This window comes from Drosophila simulans, chromosome X, assembly GCF_016746395.2.
Source record: "Drosophila simulans strain w501 chromosome X, Prin_Dsim_3.1, whole genome shotgun sequence".
NCBI lineage: Eukaryota > Metazoa > Arthropoda > Insecta > Diptera > Drosophilidae > Drosophila > Drosophila simulans.
In genome coordinates, this window is record NC_052525.2 from 14,204,064 (window position 1) to 14,228,080 (window position 24,017).

Consider the following 24,017-nt stretch of genomic DNA (forward strand, 5'->3'; position numbering starts at 1 on the left):
AGTGCATCCATTGACTGCAGAAGCTTAGGGCCTTTGCTCGACTGCAGTTGGGAGCTATTACAGCGATGGCAAAGGTACATTTTTTTTTTTAAATCCAAACAGATAGGAACAAGATTTAATAGATGAAAAACCAAGCTAATGTTCTACATATTCAAGCATTAAAATGCGTCTCCTTTTTCATTGCATACTCATAGTAACTTTAATGGTAATTGATTTTTTTTTGTTTATTTTTAATTTCAACTATTAAACACTTTATGAGGACTTCTGTTGTTATTTGAATAACATAAAGGGTACTGCGCTGCACCGAATGCACTCAGATACAACTGCCTGGCTGCATACATACCACATAGATAGATCATTTATAACTGGTCGTAATGAGATAGAGATTAAAAATCAGCATAGTCGGTAATCAAGCAATAATATTTAGTTATTTGGTAATTCAATGCAAAACATGGTAACTGGCAGGTGGGTACGTTGCTCCGTGGCTCGGAACGCTTTTGTCCGCTTCTGCTAGTATACTCGTAGCAACTAGTGCTGATTAATTTTCAATTGTTATTATGTTCGAACACCCTTCACCAACCGACTGGCAAGCCAAATGCAAATGCAAGTCTATAGATGAACTGCCGTTTTGTTCAGCATAATTGCTGGAAACCAACCATGGATCGCCAGACAATGCAATCGAATTGCAGCTTCAGCTGCGACACCTGTCGTCGTTAGTGGCCATAAATAAATAAATAAATCGAATAAAGCCAGTGAATAGTGATCTATGATTCCCTTTCACGAAATTCTTGAAACTCTATCCCATCTCGCCTGACATACTTAATTATATAAACCTGTTTCAATTTGCGGAAGAATCTCAAATAAAAGACATGCATCTGCCAAGCGATTGATCATCTTAAATGTATTCATATAAGATCGTAGTATCGCCTAATGTCATTATTTATTTATTTTTTTGTTGCGCGGAAGCCCCTAACTCGTCTTATATAAGCCATGTTATTTGGTTACCATACATCATTTTCACCCAATAATTTGTTTTGCAATATAAACAAATTCTCTTTACACACTTTCTCCCGATCACTTGAGAGCGCCGTTGGCCAATTAGTTAATTGTGTTGTCGCTAATTAGCCGAATCGATTGAATTTTGCATATAAATTTGAAAGGTAATTATTAAGCGACGATCAAAGATCAAAACAAACAACGAAGCTACCTTTGCGTCAAGAAAAAGATAAACATGTTTTCTTATTTGGCTTAGACTCGATGAAAAATACATACCCCAAAACAAGGTTGAATTATTAGTTGGGTGATCGGAAATACCATGTATATTAACTTATGCTTAAACTATATAATATTATTTAAGTTTTGCTAAAAGGTTAGATGATACAATTTGTTAGGGTATTTTAAAGAATTTGTTAACATAAGTGGATGTTGTTAAACTTAAATAGCATTTAAATGTTTTTTCTTTATACCTAATTTATAATGCAAACTATGTTATTAGAATAATATTAATTATTATTTAGTAGTAGAACATATTTATATAACATATAACATAACATTTTTGTATAATTCTCAAGCCACATTACAAATGCATATACCCATTTCTCTCCATCAAATCATCATCATATAAACTTATTGATCTTACCCATCATATCACACAATTTCATTTGCGACACAGTAAACCTTTATTCACCGACACATCAATAATATATAAGCATTTTTTGGGTTTCTTTTAATAAGAAATCGGTGTTAAAAGTTGGTACAGCGCAACAATTTTCGCTTGAGAGCTAACAGCCAAACGAAATGCCTCGGTGGAAGTGCCAACAATAATGGCCAACTTGAGTAACAATTGGTATCTAATTTCGTCCAACGCCTTTGGGCCAGTTGACAACACACACTTGATGATTTAATGGGTAAGTTGGGCAAAAAGGAAGGAGAAAATGTAGTAGAATATAGGGCAAAAAAATAACTCTATTATATTTGCGAATAGCTTATGCCCTTGTACTTTGCGAGTGACCAATATAATTGGCAGCAACAATAAAGTACAAGTAAATAACAACAATCAGAATGCCAAATGCCCATGACAGCACAATCTGACTGGGAACTCGGTTGCAAATCGTTGTTGTATCATTTGTTGGGTAAACAAATTATAAGCTATGTGTATGCAATTTATTAATAGTAAAATTGGTGGTCGCATACAGCCAAGCTGCTTTTAATGTGTCAACAATTTGGACCAGAAACTATTCGAAAAAAAACCTACATTTTTAACCAGTAACTTGTAGAGGGTATACTAGATTCGTTTCCGACCATACAAAGTATATATATTCTTGAGCAGGATCAATTGCCAAGTCGATCTGTCCGTATACACGTCGATATCTCAGGAACTACAAAAGGCTAGAAGGTTAAGATTCAGCATACAGATTCTAGAGACATAGAATTTTAATTCTAATCATATTAGATATATATATATATACTATTATTGTATTATTTTATTTCGATTTAATTCTAGCAGGCTGCCTTGCAATTCATTTATCGGTCGGCAAGACCGCAACAAGTTCCGAAAACGATAGAGAATACATATATATAATCCTTTAAAGAAATATTCTCAGTGCTCTTATTTTCCTCACCGCACATATGTACACGCATATGTGCGTTGGTCCATATAGAGGAAATGTTATAATGATGAAATAATAAAGCCGGAGGACAGGCCAAACAAATCCTCGGGGGAGTTCGAGCAGCCCACACATCCTGCCCACAATAACCGTTGATAGTCGTCATAAAAAAAGCCAAAGAAATACCCTAAACTCCGACCAGCCTCCATCCCCATCTACACCATCTTGGCAGCATCCAAAGGCAAACAAAAGGGGGCCACTGGAACAACAACAGCAGCTCCTTATCACCACCACTACCACAAAAAAAAAAAAAATATATATATATATAAATATAAGCAGGAAAAAAACGAGCCAGATATAACCCCTTGGGGAAGTCCTGTCCAGAAATGCTCCGTTGTTTCGTGTTAAATTGACCGCTCACATGCAACTTGGGGCCATGGAAGACAATAAATATTTATATGTAAATGCCAGCAATATTGTCTCTATTGTGCACACAGGGCACCAAACAAACAAACAAAAAAAAAGGTGGGGATCCAGCTAACCTGAGCCCGGAGGGTACAGTTTACACCATGCTAAGTGCGCCGGAGGTCGCACTAAAGTAAGCCATTAAATGTAACAATTGATATAATTGTACCCATTGCTTGGGCTGCAGGAAAAGTTATATGGTTTTCCAGCGACATATTTTATTTCCTATTTTATTTATTTAATTTTTTATATTTTTGGCCACCTTGTTAATGTTTGTTAAACGCTTTTCCAACTCAAAATTGTGTGGAACCACAAACGTCGCCTAAAAGTATGCAATGCAAATAGAGTACAAGAGTATAAGTGTAATCAATTATTTAATTGAATAAAAGATTATCTATACATTTTGCAAAAGTTGTTATTATCCAATAATTAACTAGAAATTTTTCATTTAAATTTTAAGACAATAAATGGATTTATTTAATTGTACTTTCTTGCAAAGTTCCTCATATTTTGACCACACATGTGTGCGTTTGTGGTGCTGCCTCCGAGGCAGGAATAAACCCATTTCCGGTGGCAGATTCAGATTCTGATTCAGCTTCAGTTCAGTTTTCAGCTCCAAGTGACGAGTCGAGGCTAAGCGACCACTTTAAAGTGCCCTGAACTTGATTAATGAATGGCAGCGCTCTAAAGTATGCTACGTTGTGCAGCTAAAACACACACACTCGCACACAAGGCATCCCACACACACACACACGCACTCAAAGTGTCAACGACACGGGGCAAAAAAAGAAAAAAGGAGAAAAAAAAATATGGAAGTCATGGCAAAAGAAAAGCGCCGAGGTCTGAGATGGCTTAAAATCTGTTTGGCACGCGGAGCACAAATTGAAATTGGCTCACAACTTGGCAGCTAATTTAATATTTTCACTGAAGAGATCTGCGCGGTTCTTGAAAAGTACGCGCTCAATTCAAATATGAACACAGGAACCCCTTCAAGTTATAATAATAATAATAATATTTATTAAAAATGGCTCGAAAATATTTACTTCTCATTTTGATTTCATTTTTAATCATCTCTTCTGCTAAACAGTTGGCTTATACAACCAACCTTTATAAATATACATATACAAACTCTTTTGACTTGGCAGTCTCAATTTTCTACTATCTTGCCGTCATTTGGCTTCCTGATATCAACCTTTTTTAATGCTTCCTGTGCAAGACTTAAATGTATTTATATATATATATATATAAAAGATAACTGAATATTCCACCTGCTCACACGCGCCTACTTTCATATAAGACATTTGTCACAATTTGTTGGTAATTTAAATTACATTTAATGCGGAATAAGATTCAGCTGGCAATTTGCTGTAAACGAATTTGAATAACTTTTTAGCCGAGAAATTTCCAACGCCATTATCATTATTGATATATTTTTGTGGACTGAAATATTTATTTAGTAGTTTCCTCCTTAATGCTCTGAACTCTTTATTTATTCGCAGGCGCACATTTCAATTCATCAAATCCGGCCGTGAACTAAACTCATTAAGTAATTTATTCAAACGTCCATTTATTCATTAGCTAGCCTTAGCTATATATTTTATGTGCGTGGTATGGTTAAAGTTTATTGCCAAAAATAAGGATAGTACACATACGCAATGTGGACACATTGGCATTCCAGACATAAATCGAAGGTCGAAATCCACAGGAACGAAACTCATCAGACACGAACGGACTTTTCGATTTGTGCAACAAATGAAGTGAGAAATTATTTTTATTATTATTTATATTTTCACTACGGATGCTGTGATGATGCCACCCAAACTCCACACCCACATTCCACATCCGCACCGTGGGCGAATCACGTATTCCAAAAAGCAAACAAACGTTGGAGCCCGCATATATAAACAGGCTGCCAAACGCTTCTCCGCGGCGGGTAGTTATGAAAAGTAAGCAAAAGCAAAAGCAAATGCCAGGGAAAAATAATACGAGTGGGTAGGTATGGGTGTAAAGTACACATATTTTTCGGTGGGCGTCCATCAGTCACATCATTAAAATCGAGCACGGAGCTCTGCTGAAGCTGCCGCCTAATTCGAGTCCTTGCCGCAAGATGTGCTGAAATGTGCCGCCAGGAGAGGCCAGGATGGTGAGGGGGTCGGAGGTGGAGCTGGGAGCTGGGAGCTGAGCAGGGGCACTGGATAGGGACACCCATTCTCTCGAGGCATTCATCAATATGCCGAACATGTTTTGTTATCATCAAATGGAAAATGCTTCATTTTCACGTACGCCAGAACGGAAGACGAGGGCACTGAAAGAAAACCCATTGCTTTTAGCTTACCAAAATTCTAAGTGTATAAATTTAACAGCGATTGTATTTTCTAATAAAATGTTTATGTGGCACATGGGTAAAATATATGATGACCACTTTAATATATTGAAATAAGCTATATAAAGAATATATGAACATTTGTTAGAATCTAATCTCTTATCTTGAGAAGAATATATTTAGCAAGAAGCCAAAACATTTTTTCTGTGGGTTGCAAACACTAAAATAGACAAATAGACAGTGTTACTAAAATAATTTTGAACTTTATAATGACAAAGGAAGGCGACTGAAGACTGAGGCTTTTCTATCTGATTGCATGGGAACTTCCGCATTAATTTCATGAAATTTATTTAGAGTGCAGGACGACGAGCAACAGGACGAAGGGGACGACCAACAGGCTACTGACAGATAGACAGAGGCACAACCACCACATCGACAGCGAGACACCAAAGACAGGCCGTCAAAGTTGATGGCCTTCAGGCGGATTTGAGTGGAAGTTATCGTTGTGAATTCCGCAGGTGAATTCCCAAGCTCATACCCATCCCTATGCCCGCACCCATCTGCATCCACATCCTCGTTCCTCCTCATCCCGCATTCAGATGGCAAAAAAGTTTGAGGCTTGCGGCATCTGCCGAATGGCGGTGCTTAAGCCACCCAAAAACTAGCGACGAACGACGGAGCACATAAATTGATTACCAAGACATTTCACGACAAATTCGGCATATAACAACAATCCGCATGACGGAAACACTGGGGGGATTCACCCCGATTCGTTAGCCGACTTAATCGGTTGTACAAGACAACAGTTTCCGGAAGCAAAAGACTCGTTGATGTGGCAGTGGCAATGCCGCAAGTCGTCTGTGGAATTCCGTAAGCTGCGACAACCAATAGTCAATATACTCCATACTCAATACCCTATATCCAATACCCAGTTGCCAAATCAATCGCGACAACTGTTGAGCCAGTCAGTCAGTTGGAGATTACACCGCCGATGGGGATTCAGCTTGGGCACTTGACTGGGGTATGGTGGGTTCAAGAGGCGACAATACAGATTGATGCAACCAAAGCCTAGGGAAAAATCTTAAGGGAATTTAGTACGAAAATGTGCTTTATTCAAAATCTTAAAGGGTTCCAAATGGCCCAAAACGGAAATCTAGTGTGATTTCTTAATTAGAAATTGCATAATTATTTATATTAATTCATTTAATGTTTTAGATCACAGAATGCTTTGATTTTAGCGTCCACGATCTTTTTATTTTCGTAGACAGCTTTGTAGCTCCAGTCGTCATTGTATTCTATACGTCGCAATAAGTATTCGCAATAAATAGTTTCATCATAATGTCGTCGTCTCGCCGTAGTCAAGTATTGGGTAGATTGCTAGCAAATCGTCGCCGATACTCGCTTGATGAGACACCAAATGAAAACCAACGTCCGCAGATATCGGAATTCGCGGCTGAAGACGTGGAGAATGAGCAAGTGGTGGCCACCACCAGCAGCTACAGTCGGCAGATGACTGGGGAAAATGTATCAAAGAACATGAAGATATACCGTTCAATAGAAAGATCCAAGGACAAGACGTGCGGCATTTGTTTGGAAACCGTCGTTATGAAGAAGGGGAGTGAATGTCGCTTTGGCATCCTGTCCAAGTGCAGGCACATATTCTGTTTGCCTTGCATTCGCACATGGCGTCAGGAACAGGAATTCGAGTCCAATGTGAAGCGTGGTTGCCCCGAATGTCGCGTCTTCTCGGGTTTCGTGTGCCCTAGTGAATACTGGGTGGATACAAAGGAGGATAAGGACAAGTTGCTAATCGAATATCGAGCGGCGATGGGCGCCAAGGATTGCAGGCACTTCAACAGGGGCTTTGGAGATTGTCCCTTTGGAACCAGTTGCTTCTACAAACACCGTCGTATGCCTGATGACTACTATCGACGTCATCCAAGGGTGGATGATGACTTTTACATATATAGATTTTAATAAAATACTATTCATGGCATTTGACCGATCGACTGAATTTCAATTGGATCGATCCATTTCTCAGTGGCTCGAGCAATACGTCCATTTCAAACAAAACATATGAGAACAAAGCCACTTCTTTAGACGGACGAGGGGACATATACTATAATGTACAACACTGAGCTTAATATAGGGCGTTCATCTACACATCGACCTAATTAGTACATTATATCCCAATATAGCCGAATTCAAGCAATTAGCAATATAACCTTTACAAAATTAAACAAATACTCGAGCAACAAATTTTTATTTCCATTATTTTCTCCGACATCATCTCGGTGAAGTGACCAATGGCACTGGCGGACATTCAGGGAGGCCAGATAGGCCAGCTCATCGTCCCACTCCATGGTGGCCATACGGCAGGCGGCATTGTGATTGGGATCATAGCCACCGGCAATGTAGTTCCTCTTGTCGTGGTGCGAGTGGACAAAGACCGCTTGGGCAATTGACTGGGGTATGGTGGGTTCAAGAGGCGACAATACAGATTGATGCAACCAAAGCCTGGGGAAAAATCTTAAGGGAATTCAGTACGAAAATATGCTTTTTTCAAAATCTCAAAGGGTTCCAAATGGCCTAAAGTGGAAGCATTTGATATCTTAATTAGAAATTGCATAAATATTTACATTAATTCATTTAATGTTTTATAACACAGAATGCTTTGATTTTAGCGACAACGATCTTTTTATTTTCTTGAAAGACTTGTAGCTTAGTCGCCATAGAATTTTATACCTATTTGGATATCAGTAGCTAAACCGTATTTTAGAAGGGTAGTTTGTATATTTTTTTATTTAAATTTTGCAACGCTATTTAAGAACCGAAAAAAAGTTCTCAAAATTACTTTCATTATGTCGTATCGCCGTAGTCAAACAATCTGTCGCTTCCATTCGCTTGGATCTTGTCGATTCGGTAATTTATGCCGATACTCGCACAATACGACACCAAATGAGAGCCAGAGTCCGCAGAGATCGGCACTCGCGAATGAAGTCGTGGAGAATGATCAAGTGGTGGCCACCACCAGCAGCTACAGTCGGCAGATGACCTGGGCAAATGCACCAGAGTTCGTGCCCAGGTACAAAGCTAATCCTGCCGAGGTCCTATCAACTGAAGGCGTCCAGGATATCTGTCCATATGGTGGCAGCTGTATCTGGGGCAGTAAGTGCTCGTATCCACTTCACATGGAGATTTGCAGGATGTGCGACCTTTACTGCCTCCACCCGAGGGACCGGAACCAACGCCGTGAGCACAATCGCGAGTGTCTGGAGCAGCACGAGCAGGCGATGGAGCTATCCTTTGCAATAGCCAGATCCAAGGACAAGACGTGCGGCATTTGCTTCGATACCGTCTTGGAGAAAAAGGGGCGTGAACGTCGCTTTGGCATCCTGTCCAAGTGCAAGCACATATTCTGTTTGACGTGCATTCGCACATGGCGTAAGGCCCACAACTTCGAGCCCACTGTGACGCGTGGTTGCCCCGAATGTCGCGTCTTCTCGGATTTCGTGTGCCCTAGTGTCTACTGGGTGGATACAAAGGAGGATAAGGAAAAGTTGCTAAACGAATATCGAGCGGCGATGGGCACCAAGGATTGCAAGTACTTCAACAGGGGCTCGGGCAAGTGTCCCTTTGGAAACAAGTGCTTCTACAGACACCATCGTCGATGTGACAATAACCAGACAGCATCAAATGCCTCCAATTCATATTGATGGCTAGGACAATACTATTGATTTTAATGAAATACCACGCATGGCATTTGACCGATCGACTGAATTTCAATTGGATCGATCCATTTCTCAGTGACTCGTGCGATATGTTCATTTCAAACAAAACATATTAGGTACATTATATCCCAATATAGCCGAATTCAAGCAATTAGTACTATAAGCTTAACAAAATTGAACAAATACTCCAGCACAAAATTTTTGTTTACATAATTGTCTTTTCTGGACTTGATGTTTTAAAATTTTTCGTACTTTTATCTAATAAAACTACTAAGATAACCAAATTGATTTTTCGATATTTGAAATATGGCATCACCTGAATTACAATTGAAAACATTTTTCTGAATATAGTCTTTCGAAATAGCTTTTAATTGTTCACTTTGAATTTGGTGGATTTACCAGCTGTTCACGTCGTACCACTCGGATGGAGAGCAAAGGTTGCCAAACTCGCCGTTGGTGCCCGATCCGCATCCCTGTGCTCCCCAGTCACAGCTGGAGTAGATCTGGCGTCCGATCATGTTGGTGGTAGCATAGTTGCAGGCCACCAGCACTTGGTTCCATCCATCGCGATTGTACCTGGCAGCGGCACAGCCCACGCGGGTGTTCCTCTCCGACATCATCACGGTGAAGTGGCCAATGGCACTGGGGGATACGTGAGAGTTAAAATTATTCAGATACCTGATTATATACCTGACATAATTAAATCGATCAGACCGCACATCACATTAGATTCAAAATTCTATCATTAAGTTTCTTAGTCACAAAATGTATATGAAAGACCACTAGTTCTTTTGTGGATTTTAGTTTCTATTTGATATTTCACTGCAACACTATTTAAACTTTTTAACACCACAGAAAAAAAAAGGTAATAAAGGTTTTTCTTATAGGGTTAGGATAGATCTAACCAAAGACAAACTTACGGTCCATTATATCCGGATGGGTATCCGCCGGCAATGATGCCGGAGTTGGAGTTGTGCACCTCATCGAACCACATCTGCACGCTGTTGTCCAGGATGTAGCCCATGTCGGGCAGGTCGCCGGAGTAGGCCTGCCAGGCCAGATTCTGGCCGGAGTACTTGAAGGCGTCGGTGTTGTGGCAGCTATCGTGCACCATGTTGCACTGGCGGACATTCAGGGAGGCCAGATAGGCCAGCTCATCGTCCCACTCCATGGTGGCCATACGGCAGGCGGCATTGTGATTGGGATCGTAACCACCGGCAATGTAGTTCCTCTTGTCGTTGTGCGAGTGAACAAATACCCACTTGTAGTCATCGTTGATGTCGATCAGCTCGGCATCGCCGGGACAGCTGCTGTCCCACCAGTTGCTGTGACCGCAGGCGATGTGGGAGCCACCGTTGCAAATGTCCCACGAACAATAGTCGGTGGACTGGGCCAGGCCCAAGGACACGACCAGGATGGCAAGCAGAGCGAGTTTCATATTGCCTTTGTTTCGACTAACACCCAAAGGCGATCTATTGCTTGGATCGTCCGACAATGTGCTTATAAGGGGCAGATTTGAGAATTGTTGATTGGCAGAAATTAATCGAGTGCAAATATAAATCATTTCAATGGCCTAATCTAATCGCTACTTCTATATTTACGATGGACTTACTCTTGGTCTATTTAGTTCTGCCAGATAAACGAAAGAAATAAAATTGTATTTTGTACATATTATTCCATTCAGTCTTTTTAAACTAACTAAATATATATATATATATAGATCTGAATTCACAGACAAAAATATATAAATTCCCATCTGTGTTTCAATAGAACTTTGAAATTTCTCTTTATATAACGGGTATCTGATAGTCGAGGGAACGCTATAGTGTTCTTTCTTGCTTTGATTTTGATAAGGTGATTCTACCTATTGCGGTAGGTCGTTTTCTCGTGCAGACTTTTCTGACTGGTAATTGGATTGTTATCAGAACTGATTGAGATTCAATTTATGGAGCACTTCCTTAGTTGCAGGTACCCGTGCATAAGTTTACTGTCAGGTTCAAAGCTTGATGATAAGCTTAATTAGTGCTAAAAATATGGCCCCATTTAAATAAAACCACCGGATTTATTACGTTTTATTAGTTTGTTTTCATTCTTTATCAAAACTCAGATAAACAAAAGTACAAGGAATTAAAAACAAAGAAACAAATATAATGAAATAACGCCATCAGTTCCCTTACATGTATGTCAAATCAAATAAATAAATAAAAACGGAAACATATCGCGGAATGGAATATTACGGATTAAAATGGGATTTTCCTAGATTTGAGATATGCGTTAATAATGTTTTTTTATCTTATCATCAGGCATATACTACATTTCCTAGAAGATGTTTCTTACATCCAAGACGAGCCTTCATCTGAAATCGTTTATCTTAACTTTTTTTAAGAGGCAAGAGATAAGCTCTTCGAATCTGAGCTGTTTCGCTGAAGTCCCCGGCATACTCATTAATTGGTATGTTCATTTAATTAATTTATATTATATTTTTAAAATTTATCTCGTATTTGTATTTCAAAACTAATAGGAATGTTACAGATATGTTCCTTAACTTTATAAACAGTTTCGAGTCAAATAAGATCCTCCAATTAACTAATTGCTTTAGTTTATCTTTGATAATAAGGTCCACCCTACCCTTCATTTGATTAGATTATATATATATTTAAGTAATTGAATCGTAGCTTCTATTTATTCGCTCAATAGGAGAGGTTGTTTACGTCGTACTTTTCGTTAGCGCTGCACAGGTACTTGTACTTGGGATTGGTACCGGTGGTACACTTGCTGGCCGCCTTGGAGCAGGAACTGTACATCTTGATGCCCAGGACATTGGTGGCCGCATAGTTGCAGGCCAGCAGGAAGGCCTTGTACGATTGGCCGGGCACCGAGTACGTGGCCGCGGCACAACCCACTTCCGTATTCCGATCGGCAACGAGCACCGTGAAGTGACCAATGGCCGGACCATTGTAGTTCGACGGATAGGCATCGATGTAGGCCTGTTTGGTGTACACCGCCTCATCGTACCACATATCTACGCCCCACTCCAGATAGTGTGTAACATTCAGTGGATTGTAGTAGCCCATCCAGGCCAGATTCTGGCCAGACCAGTCGAAGGCATCCGTATTGTGGCAGCCGTCGTGTTTCATCTGACAACTCTTCACGTTCAAGCTGGCCAAGTAAGCCAGTTCATCGTTCCACTTGATCGTGGCCATTCGACAGGCGGCACTTAGATTGGCATTTAGTCCGCCGGCGATGTGGTTGCGATACTCGTTCGTCCTAGCCACCAGTGCATCCTTCTCAGCGCTGGAGAGGGTCAACAGGGTGGCGTCACTGGGACAGCTTGAGGCCCAGGCCTTTAAAAGAAAAACTTAAGTTAGCTAAACGAAAATATATTCTAAAGTAATAACGTTGTACATATAATCCCGGATTAGAACTCCCCCCTGCTAAGGATTATAGCCATGATTACTCACTCCATTATTGTCGCATCCCAGATTCTTAGTGTTTCCGCAGCTCTTTTTGCAGTAGTCGGTGGCGGAGGCGATGCCAAGTGCCAGAGATAGGCTAAATATGATCACGAAGTTGCGCATTTCTATTCCCAGACCTGATTGCTGGCGTTTCCCACAGGGCAACGGGCTTTTATGGCAATCGGTGTAGAGCAGTTCTTGCTTCTCTTTTTTTTTATCAACATTTGATTAAATATTTACCGCCACAGTGTCTCATTTGTACCAGCCGAGTCTGCCGCCCCCTCTTCCCTTTTTTGTAAGGGGAGGTTGCTCAAATGTGTAATAACACCACCCACTCATGGCACCCTTCTCCGCCACCCACAAAAGACGTCATTCGATCGGTGCGGTGAAAACAACATGTCTGCGGGAAGCACCTGAGAGTTCTTCGCCATGGAGCCGAGTGTCACTGATTGTTTTCACAAGAGCACAAGATGTTATGAGAGAAATGTTAATGAGTAATTAAAAAAAAAGAATCAGATAAAACAGAAACAGACGTTTCTTTGTGTTTAATCTGAATGATTATTTCAAAACAACTCTAAAAAAAATTGGCATTCATTGAGCTGTGGAAAATCCCATCGACTTAATGGCTGAGAAAGTATGCAGGATATATAAAGTCGTGATTTCCTGACCTCAGTTACGAATATCTAAACACGTTTTCTTTTACATATTTCAATATTTGCTTGCATGCTGAATCTCATTTTTTTTTAACTTTGATAGTTCCTGAGATCCCGACGTTTATACGGACATCCAAACGGACAGACAAAAGCACCGATACAGCTAGTGACGAATATATATCCATTATAGACACGCTTTCAACTAATTTATACATATTTTTTAGCGAATCTAGTATACCCTTTCACTTTACGAGTAACTGTATAAATAAATAAAGTTATAAGGAATAATAGAACCATTTCAACCCCACCATGCATTTTTTCTATATAAATGAGGTACAGTGAGTACACAAACAGAAAGTCCGGCGCACGTGTCGCAGTGACCCTCTTTGCCAAACAAAATGTTAGCCCAACTGCAACATAGACAAAAGCCATTGGATCAAAAGCGAAACCCACTAGCCAAGATTAGCCATATTTACCCAGCTGCCAGGAACACCCTTAGCCAAACGATTTGCCAGTTTAGCCAGCAAAATGTTGGCCTAAACTATTGCACTTTCGGTTAAACAAGTTAAATATCAAATGAAACAACTGCAATGATTTATAACAACTTTTTTTTTTTGATTTAAAAAAAGAAAGTATAAACCAAGCTTCAAAATCTCAAATAGTTATATGGACCAACCCGAATATTGCGAAATCATTTTTTAAGTCGAATACGAAAGAAATATGCCAGCAAAATCATCAAAAAATACACCAGTTTATATTTTTGTATATATATATATATATAATTTTCTGACATATTTGATATGCTGACATTTTATGTATTTCTAGTAGGGTTTTTCTTATTCAAACAGGCCTGTTCCATTTGCCCAAACAAGTTTTCAAAATAATTACTTTTAACCGATTACAATTCGTACTTTTGAAAGAATAATACTTAACTTAAGAAAAGATACAAATGTAGATCAGAAAATTAAAAGTACATATGTTTTAACAGTTTAGAAAATAGGATTTTAAAGAGGTTGTTGATTTTATGGCTAACAAATAATGTTTTTTACTAAGTACATACAAGTTTCGATTTACTTGCGCTCGGAATCTGGAACAGTCCTGATGATTCAACTTTTGCCAAATTGATAATTGCATTTATGAATCAAAATGAGTCGACAATTGGCCTTTGGATTCAGAATTCATTCCTGCTTATAAGGCATTGTTTTCCCGCCATTATTTCGTGTAGATATAGACAGAGGACTGCCATTGCATATATAATATTAAATTCTTTACCATTTACGTTCTTTTAGTACAGAAAAATAAATCTATACTTGCACGAGTCCAACTTCCTGTCTCTGCTTCAGTGTACAATTTTATGAATGTGTGTATATATAGATATATTTATTCCAGCTGGTTCTCAGCTTCATTTATATGTACATATGTATTTGATGTATACAGATCTGCGCTATTTGTGTTTATATATTTGCATAAGAAGTTTATCTGTGGGCTGTTTGCAGTTCTTGCAGTAGCTGTGGTTGTTGCTTTCATTATATATCGCTTAAGTTCATGCTTTCGTGTAGTTTTGTTAATAATATTTGGCGCTCCTAGGGCGACTTAATAAATTGCACACACAAAATATGGATTTGTTTGTTTACATTTATCATTTACCTTATTTATCATTTGCACAGTTGTACGAGATTTGTTTCAGTTTTTATTCATTTGCTTGGTGTTGGTTGTTTGTTTGGTTTCGGTTATTGGGGTCGGGACAACAATATCAAGAATATTTCTTTTGTCTCTGCATCTTATATGTCTAATAATTGTAAATTCTCTTCCATCATTTCGAATATTCTATATACAGATCTTACAAACGAATACACTGAAGTGTAGCATAGCAAATGAAATTTGACAATTGTGCAGCAGGCAACATGGTGGAGTCCACTTTAAGTGACTCCATCGAGCACTCGGGAACTTAAACTAAAATTTCGCAACATCATATATATTTGGAATACAAAAGCTAAGTTTAAACCAGTTTCTGTGTTTTGCCGTTGAGCCCAAGAGTAGGCCACAAACAAATACATACATTTAAGATCAAAGACGCTTGGCGTGGCAACGAACGCGTTGGAGCTCGAAAAGTGGAACCGGAAGGGAAAACTGGGGGATTTACGTATCTTCCCCGGGTTATATTAATATTAATATACGAATTGGTAGGTAGATCTCAAATGATTAAGATTTCGATTTCAATTTAAAATTCGAATTAATGGTGGTGGAGCAGTCTATGGGCAATTTATAGCCTTACAGTAATATCGAAAAAATATTTATAAGTTTTTGTTTTATTTACAACATGTCATGCATTGGTTGTGGCTTCGTATAAATTGCCAAATCTTTGCTTATTCGATTAAAATGGTACATATACATATATATTTATATATATTCATACACTAATAACATATGGGAGTGGTCAGGGGTCGCCTAACTGCGATCCTCCGCTATCTAAGTCCTTAGGAGGACTAAGCGCACTAAACGATGGATTCATGGATTAGCATTGGATATCTCAAGTTGCGGCTAAATATCAAGTTCATTTTGCTTTTCACGCGGTATAGTAACTGGAACGCTTAACTGGGCGAATTGGCGACGGGGTAACCAATGACTACGTGTTTACTTTCAATACATATAGATCTTCTTGCATATACTAAATATATACTATATATGAGTTAATACCTGCAAGGCATGATCTAGCCACAGTAAAGTAAACGGGCTTACATCTAGGGGTGCCTTAGAGCAGCTTTAAGTGCCTCTGCTTCTATACATACATAAATATATATATATTTCGACATATGCATATCTGTCACCTATTCTAGATTTAGTTTACTTTAGTTTAGGTTGGTTTATTGTAAATTATTAGACACCATTTGCATATAGCAATAACAACGTTTGAGTGTTTAACGCTCCACCTGCTTCACACGAACTTTCAATCTTTACTCTCTCAACTCCTCGGCGGACTGAAACTGAACCGGAGCCAAATGCGATTGGGCTTGAATTTGGGATTGAGTGTGCTGCGAATGCTGCTGCAGCTGTTGCTGCTGGTGTTGCTGCTGTTGTTGATGCTGCTGCTGTGCCGGAGATGGAGGCTGCCCAAATTTACTGGAGATCTTGTGCGAGGCATTGACAATGGCCAGCTCGTGCTTGGAGTCCAGATCGCAGTCGTAGAGACCGCTCAGCGAGTCCAGGCTGAGCAGGCGAGAGCTGGCCCGGCTGGACACCGAAGTGTCGTCCACGTCCGGCGCGTTATACAGCGAGTTAACGTCCGAGAGAGCGCCCTCGGCATCGGTAAGACCAGCTTCGTTCAGCAACGAGATGTTCTCCAGCCCGGGCTCATCCGTGATGTAGCCCGTGGACTCGGCTCCCCCTGAAAAAAAAACAAGGCATTGGTTATGGTTAGAGAAAATGGTAGAGAGCTATGTTCTCACCTGTTGCTTCCTCACGACAATCATCATCCGACCACTCCGATTGGCTCTCCAACGGATTGGAGTCCATGGACTGGTGATTGAGATGGGTTGCTCCGTACTTTAGCTCGTCATTTATCACATTGGCCTCCAGGCCGCGCATGCTGCCGTTAGTCAGCGGTGCCGCCTCCCGCCCGCCATTCCGGTGGTCCTCATCTTCGTCGTCATCGTCGTCCTCCTCCTCCACGTCGTCGTCGTGGTGATTGCCTGCCTCTGTTGCAACCTCCGATCGTTTGTGATTGAGCTCGGACTTTTGTAGGCGCTTCTGTCGCACATCACGACCCACTTCGTCGTCCTCAAACTCCTCATCGGCCAGGTTGTCCTCGGTGTCGTCACGCTCCTCCTGCTCCTGCACATGGTTGTAGCGCTGCTGTTGCTGCTGCCTCTGTTGGTGGTGATGGTGGTGGTGGTGATATCGTTGGTGTCGCTGCTGCGACTGCGACTGCACCGCTCCATCCAGTCCGTCCAAGCTCTCGTGGCTGTACTGCAGCTCCTTGGAGCGCGGTCGCTGGCGATGCGTCCTCTGTGGCTGCTGGTGATGCTGCCCGTGATGCGCATGGCTGCCATTCAGCTCCTTGGCCGTATGCATCTCCAGCATGGCTAGCACATGCATCTGGTTGCGGTTCTCGTGCAGAATCTCGCAGGACTCCGTGTCCGAGGTTTGCCTGCAAGAGTCACAATCGCTTGATTGGATAAGGTTTTCAAATATGCATATATCACTTAAGGGATCTAAAATTATAAGTAATATAGGGCCAACCCCCATACCGGTAATGAAAGCGGCGAACCTACACCATATGCCATGGAATGGAAGCTGTCGTCATGGTCAGTGATGGGATAATTAACATGGGTAGACTAACAAACATTTTATATATAAGTCATTATCTTATAAAGGTAAAAGGTAAAGTAATCCCCCTTCAAAAACACTTTCCTTGCAGAATTTTTGATATCTTTATCGAATTGAGGGATATCCAACTAAGTATATATGTCCTACCAAGCTTCTTCCCATCACTGGTCATGGTCTACTCACATTTGGCTGGACTCCGAAGGATTTTTGTTGCGCGTTATCTCCTTGATGGCTTCCAAGCCCACCGGATGTTTGGCGATCATGAAGCTATTACTGCCCAGCAATTTGCCGCCGGCCAGGTGCTCGTGATCCATGTTCTGCTGCTGCTCCGTCTTGTGGTGACTGCTGTTGTTGTTGCCACTGTTCGAGTTGCTGCCGCTGCCGCTGAGATTGCCATTGCTGCTGCCGCTGCCACCGCTGCCATTGCCCACCGCCGAACCTGAACCTGATCCCGATCCGGATCCTCCAACGCCATGTCCATTCGCGGAGCTTAGCTTCCCATTGCTGAGGGAGTAGCTCATCTCCCGACTCCCATTGCTGGCCGTCTGATCTGTGGTAGAGATGGCTCCAGCCGTCGTTGTCGCGGTCGCCAGGCAACGAGCTCGCGAGGATTCGTTAAGCAGACGTTGCAGTTCACGCTCGAAAGGCGACTTGGTGGCGATGGCCGCACCCGCTGCCGTTCCAACTGCTGCCTTCTGAAAGTCGAAGCTGTTGCAGCTGTCGCCCTTGTGTTGTGTGTTGCTCGTCGTGTTGCTGTTAGTGTGATGGCCCTGGCTCTCGGTGGTGGAGCTTAGCTCAAAGTCATGCAGGTGGGCCATGTCGACGACCGGAGAGGTGGGATCCACCTGAATGTCGCAGGGGTAGAGCCATTGCAATGGGTTGACCAGACCGCCGGCGGGCACGTGGTAGCCATTGCGATGGTGCAGGTGGCCACCGTTGACCATGCGCGGCGAGTCCTCATCGCCTTCACCTTCGCCCTCTGTGGTCTTCGAGTAGCTCTCATCCGAGCTGCTCATCGAGGGCGAGTGTGGTCGTGAGCTCAGATCGTCTGTCGAGGACATGTCCCGGCTCTCCTCCAGATCCGTCGGCAGCTTCGGCAGCGGCTTCATGTACGTCCTCAGCACTGGCTTCGGCGGCAGCTGCGGCTGCTGCGAATACATGGCGTACTGCCGCTGCAAAGGATGTGGGTCCTGCGCGGGATGTGGCTGCTGATCCTGGGCAGATTGCGATTGCGGCTGCTGATGCTGCTGCTGGTGCTGCTGCGACAACATGGTGTGGGGAGAAGTGTAACGTGGTGGCTCGTACTTTGGCGCATGCTGCATGGGCATGATCTGGGGGCGTGGTTAGTCGGAGATGAGCAAGCGAGAGAAAGATAGATGTGCGCGGTCATGCAAAGAGTGGACATAGAGAGTTAGACACATGGTACACACAGATATAGATATAAGGAGTGGATATTCGGGGCAAGAGGCGGGCAAGCATCACAAATAGACTGGCATGTAAATGGATTAAATAAGTCATAACGTATTTAAGGAATTCCTTTATCACACCAATTATATGGTCACTATAAATGATTCATTTAAAAGCTTAACTAAGTTATCCTCAAAACTATACTCTTAATTTTAGATCAACAAAATGGTGTATATGCATATGGCTCATTAATTAGAATAATATTTCTTTAAAACTTAATAATTTGCTTTTTACATTAAATGCAAATATAAACTTGATTAAGCTACACTTAAACATTCTTAGGATTATAATCGTTTCCCTACTTCTCACAAATACATACAAATCTATTGTGGTTCTCGGGCATTAGTTACGAATGGGATGGATATGGGTCTTGGTAATCTGGTTATCTGGTTTTTACAGGGCAATTTCTGAGGCACTTGGAGGCTGGGACAAGGCGGTGCTGGCTGTTCAGAGGAGGATCTCCTTGCTCCAGAGCAGGTGTTCAGCGTCTTCACTCACCTTGGCTACCGGCGCGACGCTGCTGGCATGCAATAGCGGCTCGCTCTCCCGGCATTGGCCATAGCCCAGGCTGGTGAACGATGGCGGGTGCTGGCTCTGATTCAGATTCAGATTCGAATGGAGGTGATGCGGTGGATGATGGCCATGCTGGTTTAAGGGCGGCACATACGTGCGTTCGCGATCTCGCCGTGGCATCATGAAGCAGTCGCCGCCGAGCACGCCAGCCCCCACGCCCATTCCCATTCCCGATAGGTCGAGGCTGCCGTGATGCGGCGGCAGCTGCTCCATCTGCTGATGCCGGCCACCGGAAGTCGGGTTCTCAATAATATTAAACTCGCGCAACATTACCGAAGGAACGGGCTGGTGCTGGAGCTGGAGCTGGTGGTGGAGTAGGATCTGGTGCTGCACTGGAACCGCCACTGCTGACGGGAGTGGATTCTGGTGCGGGTGCTGGAACTGGAGTTGGTGGTGCTGGGGCTGGAGGGGAACCGCCACTGCAGCCGGCGGTGTCGTCGTTGCCACCATAAATCCACCGTGCTGCTGCTGCTGCTGCTGCTGATGCTCTCCATTGTGCCCATTGCCGTTCTCCCGGATATTGGGCAGCCCACCGTTGGCCATGAAGATCGGTTGCTTTTGCAGCTTGCTGTTCAAACGCTGCTGTTGCTGCTGATGCAAATGATGGTGAACCGGAGGCGGAGGAGCAGGAAGCGGTAGCGGATCGAGCTGTTTGTGCTGATGCTGCAGGAGCAACTGCTGCTCCTCGCCGCCGTTGCCTGCGTACAGATGTCCATTCTCCTTTTTGCTGTAGGTGTCGGTATTGACGCGATTCTCCGGAAACTGCGACACCTTCATATAGTAATCCGGCGCATGAAGACTCTGTGGCAGGGACATGGCGTTGCGCACCTCTCCGTTCAGCGATTTGTTGCCGCTGTCACACAAGAAATATGTGACCATGTCGCCTTTGCCCTTCACCTTAATGGTGCCGCGACAGCTGCAATGTAATTGAATAATTTTATAGTGCAATTTTAAAACCGGATATTTATATATAACACACTCACCGGAACTCAAAGTGCGAGCCCACCAGGCTGTCGACCACCTCTTGAGTTACTTGCGAGTAGCCGGGAACTCCGGTGGAGTCCATGCGACTGGCCACGTTCACCGTATTGCCCCAAATGTCATACTGTGGCTTTCGAGCTCCAATTACGCCCGCCACTACGGGTCCAATGTTGATGCCTGAAAAGGATTATTAATTGAATTAGTAATGAATTTATATTCAAATTATATTCCACGATGTTTCTACGCACCCACGCGCAGCATGAAGTTATTATACGAGTGGCTGTTTATCTCTTGCAGTGAGTGCCTCATGGCCTTGACATACTCAATGAGCGCTGTCATGTGGCGCCGCACTGAGTTCGGATCGTTGGGCTGGATTTTGTACTCGGGTATGAGTCCCACGACGGCCATATAAGTGCTGCCAACGGTCTTGATCTTGTCGATGCCGCGGAAGCGATCCTCCTTGAGCAGCTCATCAAAGTCCGCAATAATCTCGTTGAGCAGACGAAGGCACTCAAGACCCTGATCGGAGCCATCCATTTCCGTGTAAAACTCGTTGAAGTTCGGAACGCTTGCAAAGATGACGCCCACTTTGGCATAGCTCTGGTGGTAGAGCTCCTGCACATAGAAATAAAAAGTTCTCAGGTAAGTCAACAACTTGAATGATACCAGTTCCATTTCACTTTCTATTAGGTCACAATAATCTTTCTAAATTTATCATTGGGTCAATGGGGTTCTCACCATGTTGTTGCGAAATTGCGCATCGAGAAAATGTGCAGCCACATGAGCGGGCAGCAAATTGTGCAGAATGCGCTTGTTGGACTCCTGTAGCACGTCCATCTCCTTCTTCTCCTGCGACGCCTGCAGCTGCCAGAGGAAGTCCAGCCGGGCAGTGCCCTCCACCAGGCGTCCATGCACCAGAATGGCAATCATGAAGATGGCAATGCGGGCCAGCGAGATCAAGTGAAGTGGAATCGAGGCGCTGCAAAGCAAAGGAGAAACGGGGTCGTTCGATTAGTGGATTAGTGCGCGACCAAAATTAGCGTTGACCTACTTGACCCGGTTGTCGTAGCACTCAAAGATATTCTGATGCGATAGCTCTATGAACAGGCCATAGATGGTGCCCATGCCCAGCACTAGGAGCGATTTGAATATGATGGGCAGCCTGTGGACAATCAAGGTTTCCCATTAGCATCGTTCTGCTCACATCCCCAGCGATGATAGTGATGCACTCACCTCAGGAACACCGATACAGATAGAAAGGCAAAGGCAGCCGATAGGGACACGTACTGGGGCAGCGAGCACTTGCGATGAGAGTCGTTCTGGAAGGAGGTCGTCCCATTGCCCGAGCACGGATGATCCGAAACACACGTAAACTAAGTGAAATGGAAAGTGTTGGATTGTATACTAACATATATACTGTATTTAAAACATATTTTTCTATCTGTACATACCACATTCACTTGTCCCACGGAGTAGATGAGTATGACCGTGAAAATCGTAATGGCCATGCGCAGCGAGAAGCTCTCCGAGATGTCCCAGATGATCCATTTGAGCCGCACGGCGAGCAGGAGCATCAGAATGGCGCTCACCCAAATGAAGGCAAAGAGAAAGAGCAGCAGCAGGATGAGAGTGCGCGGCAGAGCAGTCACCTGGAGCGCTGCACCGAGGATGAGTAACAGCAGGGAGCAGCCCATGGCCGTAGTGAAGCCCAGATCGAAGTCCTTGTGATACTCGCGTTCCATGTCGCTCTGCCGGAATCGCAGGGTCAACCGATCCACGTGCTCCGATTTGTCGCAGTCCACCGACCGAGCGTTGATCGCCTGGGAAAGGAATCGATTCACCCGATTCGTTGGCTGATGATGGGCGGCCACCGAGTGCCGCTTCCGGAATGGCCTCTTGAATTTGTCCGCCACCTTCGACTGGGACTGCGGTTACGGATGCGGTTGCGGTTGCGGTTGCCATTGTGATTTGCGATTTGCGGAATGGAAAGCCATGCAAGAGGGAGCAAGAAGTAGAAAGACAGATTCGTTAGTTGTGGTTGTGGTTCCCGGACGAGTTCTTCATTTTGCTGAATGGCTGGCACTTGGCACTTGAACTGGCTGGTTGAGTTGAAGATTCAAGAATTAAGTTTGTTGATTGAAAAGCTCTACGTGTGTGCTTTAGACTAGGGTATGTGGCCACGACTCACTACATGCTAACATGGTAACTGAAAGGCGGCGAGCAGAGCTGGGACATGGCAGTAAGCATGCTGATGCTGGTCAAGACTCGCGGTTGGACTCGGATCATCGTGCACTCCGAGAGGCGAGAATGGTCAATGATAATGGGCAGCTGGCAGTTGGCAAGCTCTTGGATGACACTGAACCAAAAATGAAACCTTGCAATGAAACCACCTTAATGTTCAGGTAAAAATACTTCATACTCAAAGTACCATTCTATTTTATAATAAATAAATAATAATAATAGTATATGTAACGTTATAATTAAACGCTAAAAGTGAATTGTATTTTGCATAGATAATTTATGAAATAATTAAAGAAAACTAAATCTTTTTACTGATTAATTTATTTTAATTGTGTAATTCCCTACAACCTATGCCTTAAGCCTTAATATTGAATCTAATAAGCTACATTACTAATAAAAGTTCATGCAATATTTCGACTCTTTTAATCATTTGCTAACCTGAAACCTGATTAAATATATTTTTTGTGTGTTTTTAATTTTTTGGTCCAGTGTCTTGCAGCTTTAACAAGCAAATAGGAACATAACTATGTGGGCTTGACGAAATTTTGTTTGGAAGCCCTCCCAGTAACAAAACTCGAAGAAGGCCAACGAAACACACATAACGAATGAACAAAGCACACTTATGAAGTAGTTACACTTAACACAATTATTAAACGAATGTAAATGGACGAAACACAAACGGAAGGTCCCTTTAAAGTTTATGAGCTCTCAAATATATACCACATCATATTGTACTTGCTATGAACAAAACATGAACAAAACATCGATGAAAACTCATTTTTTGCAAAAGGGACCTTTTGAACGAACGAAGGAACGAACGATTTTGAACGATTGAACGAAAGTATAGAATGCTTTTATTTTGTATAGTTTTTTGGCTGCTGCTCTGCTCACTTTATTGTTCTTGTGATTGTGCCTATGAATGCGACTAATCGTACTCGCTGTAGAGTTGGGATTTGTGCCTACGGTCACTTGAACACCGCCCCCACCGGCAATACCACCGGAAACACAGCCACCACCACCGGAAATACCGCTGTCCACACCGCCGCCGCTGCCGACGACGCTGCCATAGCCCATGCCGTGCGGTGGCGGTGTTGCATGCAAGATCTTTTGCAGACGTATCACCTGGATCGGAGAAGTAGTATACACAGTTGTCATGTAAGTTCTTATATTTACATTTGAACAAAGTTATTGTTTTG

The 24,017-nt window shown here is 42.7% G+C and overlaps 5 protein-coding genes across 21 annotated transcripts in view; 2 read left to right on the top strand and 3 right to left on the bottom strand.

Annotated features, from left to right (window-relative positions):
• Positions 1–6,673: 6,673 nt before the first annotated feature.
• Positions 6,674–7,635, top strand: LOC27207733 (probable E3 ubiquitin-protein ligase makorin-1). The gene has a single exon (XM_016183406.3). It carries the CDS (start codon positions 6,733–6,735, stop codon positions 7,369–7,371), a length of 639 nt encoding a protein of 212 aa, XP_016039309.1. The 5' UTR covers positions 6,674–6,732; the 3' UTR covers positions 7,372–7,635.
• Positions 7,584–10,624, bottom strand: LOC6740324 (antigen 5 like allergen Cul n 1). 3 transcript variants are annotated; one of them, XM_044923621.1, is made up of 2 exons: positions 10,348–10,624; positions 7,584–7,808 (listed from the first exon to the last, which is right to left on the bottom strand). In XM_044923621.1, exons 1-2 carry the CDS (start codon positions 10,561–10,563, stop codon positions 7,599–7,601), a joined length of 426 nt encoding a protein of 141 aa, XP_044779556.1. In that variant the 5' UTR covers positions 10,564–10,624; the 3' UTR covers positions 7,584–7,598. The 3 variants fall into 3 exon arrangements, with proteins under 3 accessions (XP_044779556.1, XP_039152886.1, XP_002077196.2); XM_039296952.1 differs by having other exon boundaries at positions 7,584–7,798; positions 10,338–10,623; XM_002077160.4 differs by lacking the exon at positions 7,584–7,808 and adding an exon at positions 9,472–9,767 and having other exon boundaries at positions 10,046–10,618.
• Positions 8,116–9,403, top strand: LOC27208055 (probable E3 ubiquitin-protein ligase makorin-1). Its single transcript, XM_016183681.3, has one exon. It carries the CDS (start codon positions 8,256–8,258, stop codon positions 9,108–9,110), a length of 855 nt encoding a protein of 284 aa, XP_016039310.1. The 5' UTR covers positions 8,116–8,255; the 3' UTR covers positions 9,111–9,403.
• A 1,156-nt stretch (positions 10,625–11,780) lies between the features above and the next one.
• LOC27207643 (antigen 5 like allergen Cul n 1) lies at positions 11,781–12,741 on the bottom strand. Its single transcript, XM_016183333.3, has 2 exons — positions 12,587–12,741; positions 11,781–12,469 (listed from the first exon to the last, which is right to left on the bottom strand). The coding sequence occupies exons 1-2, from the start codon at positions 12,701–12,703 to the stop codon at positions 11,816–11,818; spliced, it is 771 nt and encodes a 256-aa protein (XP_016039311.1). The 5' UTR covers positions 12,704–12,741; the 3' UTR covers positions 11,781–11,815.
• Positions 12,742–13,965: 1,224 nt separating this feature from the next.
• LOC6725959 (Ca(2+)/calmodulin-responsive adenylate cyclase) overlaps positions 13,966–24,017 on the bottom strand; it is a 33,032-nt gene continuing 22,980 nt past the window's right edge. For 4 of the 15 annotated variants that reach the window (XM_039298095.2, XM_039298094.2, XM_039298096.2 and 1 more), the window contains 11 exons: positions 23,713–23,943; positions 22,032–22,505; positions 21,814–21,953; positions 21,632–21,742; positions 21,319–21,559; positions 20,829–21,195; positions 20,583–20,757; positions 19,525–20,515; positions 17,743–18,890; positions 16,680–17,380; positions 13,966–16,618 (listed from right to left, as the gene is read on the bottom strand). In XM_039298095.2, coding sequence (XP_039154029.1) covers positions 16,188–16,618; positions 16,680–17,380; positions 17,743–18,890; positions 19,525–20,515; positions 20,583–20,757; positions 20,829–21,195; positions 21,319–21,559; positions 21,632–21,742; positions 21,814–21,953; positions 22,032–22,505; positions 23,713–23,943 — 5,010 coding nt within the window. In that variant the 3' untranslated portion in view covers positions 13,966–16,187. Of the gene's footprint in view, positions 16,619–16,679; positions 17,381–17,742; positions 18,891–19,524; positions 20,516–20,582; positions 20,758–20,828; positions 21,196–21,318; positions 21,560–21,631; positions 21,743–21,813; positions 21,954–22,031; positions 22,506–23,712; positions 23,944–24,017 lie in introns of those variants that run through there. The other 11 variants (XM_039298101.2, XM_039298099.2, XM_039298104.2 and 8 more) reach the window with 10 other exon arrangements.